We start from the raw sequence: 8,892 nt of genomic DNA, 5'->3' as shown, positions 1-8,892 counted from the left end.
CACATTGAACAGTCGCATCTCCTTCATGTGCACATTAGATGAGTGCATAATTTATTGTCTGGTCTGTACGGGAAGAATAGTGATCTAGGCGTTTTGGTTAATTTTTTTTATATTATGAAAAAGCTTAACTACATTTCAGATCAAACTGTGCAGTATCTCTGAGTGAGTGACTACTACTATCAAAAGTAAGCTCGTGAATCACGCGTTTGTTATTTTAACTGCGCAGTTGTACAAGTATTATAACATACGTGACACTCGTACCAATAAGAGCAACAAATAAACGTAGATCTAAGTCAAAGAAACCAGCAGCGGAAAAGCGCAAATTCTCGACTGCCAATTGAAGAGAACGTGACGTCACTCTGGATGGAAGCAGGAACTGAATCTTGTCCAGCACCAGGCCAACTCTGACTGCTCTGTCCGCTGCAGAAGTGCACACCGAGCACAAAGCCAGCGGGCAGTTGGCTTCAACCACAGACAGAGCACCGAACGTGGTGGCCATGGCACGTAATCCTAACGAGAGGTGTGGCCAGTGCTTCACCATCAGCACGGTGCTGTAACTGGTGCAGACGACCTGCAGCAGGCGGTTGAGCATGGAGAGTGACAGCGCGAGTCCAAAGTGCTGTCCGCAGAGGCGGGCGACGCGGTGCAAGGCCAGCCTGGCGCGCTGCAGGCGCCGTATTTCACACTCCGCCACCCACCACTGCCCTCCGGAGGTCGCCGCCTCCTCCAGGTCCGCCTCCCTGTGCAGCGGCTGCCGCACACTCCTCAGGAGCTGCTTGCGGATGGCGCCCATATGGTCACTCACAACCAGCACGATGCCGAAGAACTGTATCTGCCAAACTAAGTTATAGAGTGCAAAAAACATGACAATGCTTGAGAGGCACCCACTTGCCTTTCTCATACTGTGGCATCAAGCAGTCAGGCCTGCAAGATGAGTGGATTGCCAAGCGAGTGGATTCATCCTTAGTTTATCGAGCAACATGAATTCTCGTATCTTACTGTTTAGTTACAAATTATCCTCCTGCATGAATAATACGCAACGGAAACACGCATCTGACTATCAGTGATTTATAGAACTCTGACTGCACACTACGCACTGGCAATACCACATTTACTTTTTGTCTTTGATTTAACGGCTTTTATATAAATTCGGGACATTATGACAACATACAATTTAATGAAAAAGGCCACCAATCTCTTTCTATTCACTATCTGATTTATTCCTAAACACACAAATTCTACAACCTACAACAAAATCACATGAGAAATTCCGCCCAGTGGGCATGGCTTTACGTTAGTGAATCTCTATACTATGGTCTCGTAATCTATTTACCGCAACAGTGCACTCCCTGGATCGGATGGTGGATCTTTTATTATACCTCACACTTCGCCTCTCACAATCATCCTCACGAAACTTTCCTCCAGATCGAGCGATACAGAAGGAACAGGCATACCCACAAATCTTTCGAAACTACCTTGCTACCCCCATGCAAAACACACATACCCAAATTACATGACATATACGACACAACAATGTGAAATACAACACAAAGAACTGTTACAACATCATCACTTTCCGCTTTCCCACTTCAATTAACATCCATCCCAGTTTCACACGACACTGCCCCACTTTGTAATTCTACTTTCCTACTGTGAACTCTGGAGGTAAACGCACGTCTTCCTGTGCAATGCAAGCCAAGTGGCGTTGCTGGAAAAACGGCCGACTCACCTTGATTCTCTCTCAGAGTTTAAATTTAGCGTCACACGGAATGATATTTCTTAAATACTTCAACTTATGATACACACGCTATTTCTTAAATATTTCAGCTTATTGTACACACGCTATTAATTCTTAAATATTTCAGCTTATTGTACACACGCTAGTATCTCAACTTATAACTACACGTGGGCTCATTGTGACCGTTGGTTTACTACAATCCCCTTAAAATTACCTGCCTCACTTTGTAATTTTCCCCACAAAAGTTCCTGGGAAAGAGAAATGATTAGTTCTAACTACTCTTAAATATTCCACATCCATACCATGCCTCCACACTTTCATTACGGAGCACAACAAAAAAACAGGTCTTTACAGCAGAAGGTTCAGCGCCAGAGTGCCGAAACATGGCCGTATTCCGGTTCTCTCGCACCTCTGTCGAAGTGGGAGAAGCACCTTGCTACCTTATTGGTCAGCCACCTTTCAGACGCTCCAAGCTCTGGTAACTTCCATCTCTTTGGTCCCACCAAAGGTAGCCAAAGGATCGACTCAAAGATGATCATATATTCCCATTCACTATCTGTGGTTAGCAGACGACCATACATTCATTCAGTTAACAGATCTCACCAAACTGGATGTAGGGATTTATTTTGAGGGAGTGCACATGTGATCAACTAAATAAATAAATTGTCATTCTTTCCCACACTGGTATCCGGCTTCGCTGTATTAATTGAAATTGAGTTACTTTTACACAAAAAATGTGTTGTTCTGACAAGAATTTCGTACCTATTTTCAATGTTGGGCGGTACTGTACCCTTTCACCACCGGCTACCCATGCAGAAAAAAATGGCACGGTACTATCCTTGCAATGCGAGGGTAGTTCCGAACATTTTTTTAAGAAAACTGTATTAAAACAAACATAGCAATTCATCAAAATAACCAGGAGTAGACCTTAGCCCCTGGTGACCTCAAATAGACGACCAAATTATTGACAGTTGTTGCATTATTGTACTCTCCACAATCCGGAGTAACGTACACATACAAATATATGACAATCCACATGACAAATAAAACATCACATCATAGAAATGAAAAAATAATATTGAGATAAAAATTTGCTTTAGTTACTGGGATCTTCGTTATTTTTATGAGTAATCCAAATTTCAATAATTCTAAAACAAATAAAAAAATACTAATTGTACTCATGAAATTTTAAATAGCTCACCGTCCAAACACAGAGCAAGTAATGTGACATTCATAAATTGCGCTGTAAAAAACCCTTACACAGCAAAGTCTAAATACAAAACAAAATCAACAAAAGAAAAAAATTCGTACACTAGTTACACGTAGAATGTCAGGCTCCATACCTTTACTCTAAAATATACCTCAAACCTACAGAGAAATAAAAACTGAGGAGAAAAACAATGAAATATACCACAAGTTACATACTGGTTACGTAATATAGTTCGTCTAAGACATCATGTCATACCTCATTAACTATCATCACCTAAACAATTGCCACAGCTACTCGCCAGTGAGTTTAACCTTATCCTATATCCATCAGTACAAATACCTGCTGCTGAGCTAGTCAGTCCATCAACTTTGATCAATACTCGCAATAAATAGTTAGCAATAAGTGCTTGAATCTACCAGTAGCTCTCTTATCTTACTCTACTGTTCATTTCTCTGTTGTCACACGTATAGACGACAAGAACTTGCATTTCGACTAGCCTTCGTTACACTTTAATGTGAAATATCACCACCGTGATAATAAAAATAAGTGGCTTCAGTCAAAACACCAACAAGATTATTACTATGCACGACATCAAAATACATCAGTTAATTCCGATATTTGTTGTGCAATGCAAACTCTTGTCCCCTGTGACAATCTTACTGATCAATGCTACATGAACCGCTACGTTAGTATTACGCCACTGGCTTATAATTAAAGCATCATTGTACCACATATTCTAATAAACATGCTACGTGAACTTGATAACCCAGAACAAACAAAAAAAAACACTAACTATTCTAAACACAAATATTAATAAAGTACAATTACGCTTGCTGTCCCTTCAGGAATGAAACATATAAAAAAAACATTTACACAATTACAAATACATTATTCCCTATCTTGCGAGTCACACGGAAACATTTCATTCTGTGATTTTCTTGGGGTCAAAAGGTTACTGATAGTTTTCCTAGAACCAATGTCTCGGTGTCAAAGCTCTCCCATGGTTACCCGGACGAAAGTCTTTGAGTCACTCAATTCGGCATTTTGAACACGCACTGAACAGTAAACTGCATCTCTCATTAAACACAAATGTCATAGTCACTCTCAGAGTACCATCCACACGAATCTGTTCGTCCAAAAAATGGCCCTACAACCACTATTACCCACGGTTCTGTCCTTTCAGTTCATGGTGTAATTAAAAGTCGTAAGTTTCAACAAACAGCACTTATTCCCGCGCCAATTCAAGAAATGTCTCCTACTACAGACGCAAATGTCAATGTCCCACTCTAGTTTCTTGCCTTCTTTCAATGATTGTTCAACATACGACAACTGTCCTCTAAGTATACCAAGTGTCCCACATGCAATTCACAAAGCACACTTAACAAGTCACTGTCAAAAGTTTATGGATCCTACCATTCAGTGGTCAAGACAAAACAAAACAATCGTCCTGTCTGCTACAGACCAAATCTTTTCCACCACTCACAACGTGGAAACACCAGTCCCTCACTTTCCACCTTATAGAAAGTCGCAGTCATCTTGTTTCACGGCTCCACAGTCCAGTACAAGTTAATAGCTGCTGGTAAAAAATGCTCGCCGGGCTCTGCCGCGCCTCGTCCATTCTGCAGTAGCGCCGCTGCGCGCGCCGTTGAGCAGAAGAAACCACCCGCTGTTGCCTCTGCGGGATACCTTCCCCAGTCGTAAGGGTGGCGGAACTCATGAATGGCCAGTGATACGTGCGTGTCGCCCCAGGCCGTTGACCTGCTGTAGGGGGCGCGTGGAGTGTACCTCGTCCGACAGTGGAGTGGGGAGTGCCGCAGCTGTGTCGCCTGTCGCCATGGCGACGTCAGCTCGGCCCGTTAGCGGTATGGGCGTTACGACACCCAATTAGCCAGATCTTCCGTGCATCTCGCAACATTACAGACAAAAGGAAATTCTTACATTAAAATTATACACCCTAGTTTTCTACACATACAACATCAACATTTATCTCTTTTCTATAGACAGCCCACACTCGTGCTATTCATTGTACCTGTCGTCCCTCATACAAAACATGAAAGTGTAAAAAAAAACAAAAGGAATAATAAACAATCTATACTGCTCATAATTACAATATCAAATAGTAGGCTACTCTATCATCCTATCACAGTGAAAGTGTTCGAAACTGTTTATTCTAAAACTACAATATACAATGAACTTGTGTGCTTGTGACAGACTGAAATTAATACCCCTTGAAAGTGCTCTAACAAAAAATAAGAATAATCCACAAGGCTCACAATTACCTACCACATGTTATTAAATAGTAAACTACTTTAACATCCTAACACAACAAACATTTTAGAAACTGATGACTCTAAATCTATAACATACAATGCACCTTTGTGCTTGTGACTGACTGAAATTAGTATCTTTCTATATATTTTACCTTTTTTTTTATTATATATAACAACATTTCTAGGACATGTATGAACCATCCACCTGATGTCAGATCCTGACCTGCCATCGAGGTTCATCCCAATCAAACAATACATAATAATGTTTTAGTTACAGATCGGTAGCATCCCCTTTACAGGAGTGTGCGCATTGATCACACTACTCTACGACTCTCACTCACCAGACATCACATTTTCCCTCTCATTCAATCCATTAATACACTAACAGAATAGGTCTAGAAGTCAGCTAACCTTAACACCACCACACTCACGACAACATACCATACCTTTGCTCCCTTATACTCAACCACATAACACATGAAGCTGTTTCGGAGATAGCATTCCAGTCTCCGAATTCGTCCTTTCACTCTGGCACCTCTCTCCATCGGCTTACCTCTGCATTCACTTTATGCTAAATATCAACTTAGAATCGCGACATTTCATCTAAGAACAAAAATACACAAATTAATCAACCTGCAAAAATAGCTGCACCCATTCTTGGTACCGTTTTGATTAGTTATACTGGTATGAGGCTTCAACAACAACAAAAAATATTATTTTTCTCAAATCGCAATTGTTATGCTAAGAATTAGATCTACACCTATATTACATCTTACGTCAGTATTCCACAACGTTCACCATCTGGGTCTCATACTCCCTTTACGTCCTTTCACATTGTGCAGTTGTCCTCATCTCTTCATTCGTATTTCGGCTCTCCGTCCGTCCATTACTCCATCATTTCCTGGTCTTCCCTCGCCATTGGCATCAATCTCTATCGCAGCATACACAGGCCTCTCTGTAACATACATCTAAGACATCTCCACATTATTCAATTCTACTCACCTTTATTTACCACTGTTTCATCACGTCGAATCTCTCTTTATTAATCCCCTTGCTTCACGTCGCTTCTTCTCATATACCACCTTTATCCACTACTATTTATCACGTCGCTTCTCTATCTACTATCTTTATTCACTCATTAATCATCACGTCGTTTCTGCTTGATCCTTATTCATACGACAAAAATACGTACATACACCACTCTGTCGACTCCTGTTCATGACTCATTCGACCAGTCTGTCCTGTCATACTTCCTGACATCCCGCCTGAAAATTCTTATGTTCGATTTGACCCTGCACAACGTTACACACCACAAATAAATACACTGACTATCTACCATAAATTGCCTACCTTAGATCTATCCTTAACTTTTCCATAATTTGATGTTAGAAATGTGATGAAGCCCACGAGATTGTTTTCCCTTGATCGTCTCAATCAGTACAGCATTTTCATGGACAATCCGCCTCACTCTGAATGGTCCACTATACACAATAAAGAATTCACTAGTTAGGAATATGTGCTTACACGAAAATTAAATGTGTGCTGGGAATATACCAGCTGGGAGAATTGGGCAGCCCAAGTGTTAGTAACTTTGGTGCTAGTGGCCTCTTTCACTAACACCAGATTCCGAACAACCATACACAGCACTTCATTATAGCTGTCACCACGACAATGACATACTATAGATCAGATGGCATCCAATTTAAAAACTTCGATCACAATGTTTACTTCTTACATTACGTGTTTAGTATCTACAATAGTCAAATCACACTAATTAAACTGGACTCATTGGCATTATTACATAACATTTTAGCAACTGGATTCTTTGAAGATACCGCTCTTTTACTTTACTGTTCGAAATAAAAAGTTGCAAATTTTACTGAGATACCAGCCTAACAGATTCCATTACTGCCGTTTTATTCTCTGATCACAAGTATGGTATTTTCATTCCTACATATTAGTTGAGTTTGTCTGCTACATAGACAATTTTCAGTGCCAGCTGCATGTGTTTTAAGAGCAAGATATTAAGGGCTGATATGTTGGATTAGTTTCTCCTATTCTTGAATCCATTATGACAAGAATGAAATGCCTGGATTCCACGCTCTCCTGTCATTGTGATAGTTTCTGCCGTTCCTATCCTCGACACTAACTGACCTATGAGTCGTGTCTCCGTTCACGATATTGCTCTCATTACCCAATCCTTGTAACAAGTGCTGAAATGACGCGGAATCGTCTAAGCCTCTGCCTGCCATCGCTATACTTCTGCTCAATTTCACTGGCAACTTCGTTATACAGATCCTAAAGAGCTCCCCAGGTTCGTATGTCACATTCAAATACCTGTTTCGTCTGAACATTTCCTGACAGCACGACACTGAATCCCTTATGCCACCTTCGTTACGATTTTGCATCATCAATATGCTTAGCGTAACCTGGTCCTGCTTACTTTTCGGCCTGAATTCATTTAAATAGCTACTACAGTCTTTAAGGTCTTCCTGCATTTTCGCTCTAGCCTCGTCCCTCAAATAGTTATACACAAACTTCGTTTTGCGGAGCAGTCCCCTCGATGAAGGTAATGAATCTTGAAACTGAGACAGCCTTGGACTATACCCAGTTGGGTCTGCCACCTGTTTTATCTGACACAACCGTTCTTCTGACTCTGTGAATTCGTCTTGCTCTTTCTGCCTATTTTCGCTTTTTGAGTTTATCTCACTCTACCTCTGCAATCCACCTGGTGGTGTGTCACCTTCGCTACTGCACGCTAATTGCAACTGTGCTAGTTCTTCACTATGTTTCCTACTTCTTTCTAATTGTGCCTCTTTAAACTGTAATGGTGATTGTATCTCATCCTGATCGGCATAAACCTCTCGCTGCGTACTGTCAGAACCTGTCTCGCCTCTTGTACTGATCTTTTCTGTATCTGCACTAATCGTATTCATTCTGACCACTACCTCTTTGATTCGCTCATCCGGCAAAACGTCCCTACGTTCAGTAGTATCACTCTCTTTTGCAAATACTTGTACCTCCAAATTACTGGCTTTTTCTTTCTCGGCGTCACATACTTGCTTCACCGCATCCAGATTCTTCTCCCCCTCACCTAACCGATTATTGACTGCGGGCAGACGCTCATCGATAACTGTGTGTAGCTTCCTCATTGCCTCTTTATTTCCCCTATCCATTGTTTCCAATCTCTCCTTAGTCTCCCTATCTCTCTCCTTATTATCTCTATTGATTGCTTCTAATCTTTCGTTATTTGCTTCCAATCCTTTCTTAGTCTCCCTATTCATCGCTTCTAACCTTTCGTTATTTGCTTCCAATCCTTTCTTAGTCTCCCTATTCATCGCTTCTAACCTTTCCTTATTCTCCCTATCTCTCTCCTCATTCTTCCTATCTCTCTCCTTATTATCTCTCACCAAACTCTGTTACAACTGTAGCATCATATCGTCATTTGCAACTTTCGACGCGCTCACCTCGTTCACCTGTGAAACTGTAGCCTCGCTAAGAGTAGCTGCACTTTCACTGCATACCCGTCCTAATCTCGGCTCGCCCGCGTCGTCTGGAAAAGCCCGCGTTTGTGGACGAAGCCCGCCGCATAAAGGATCCCCTTGCAGCGGTCCACTGAACAATACGGCCTCTTCGGAGTGTTTGTCTTTCTCGCTCGTTAACACATGGTCAAC

General features: G+C 41.5%; 1 protein-coding gene across 1 annotated transcript; it reads right to left on the bottom strand.

Annotated features, from left to right (window-relative positions):
- Nucleotides 1-214: 214 nt before the first annotated feature.
- LOC126232961 (putative gustatory receptor 2a) lies at nucleotides 215-901 on the bottom strand. Its single transcript, XM_049942831.1, has one exon. The coding sequence runs from the start codon at nucleotides 899-901 to the stop codon at nucleotides 215-217; it is 687 nt and encodes a 228-aa protein (XP_049798788.1).
- Nucleotides 902-8,892: the final 7,991 nt, after the last annotated feature.

This window comes from Schistocerca nitens, chromosome 1, assembly GCF_023898315.1.
Source record: "Schistocerca nitens isolate TAMUIC-IGC-003100 chromosome 1, iqSchNite1.1, whole genome shotgun sequence".
Taxonomy (NCBI): Eukaryota; Metazoa; Arthropoda; class Insecta; order Orthoptera; family Acrididae; genus Schistocerca; species Schistocerca nitens.
Note: the sequence above shows the minus strand (reverse complement) of the source record. Positions and strands in the feature narration are given on the sequence as shown.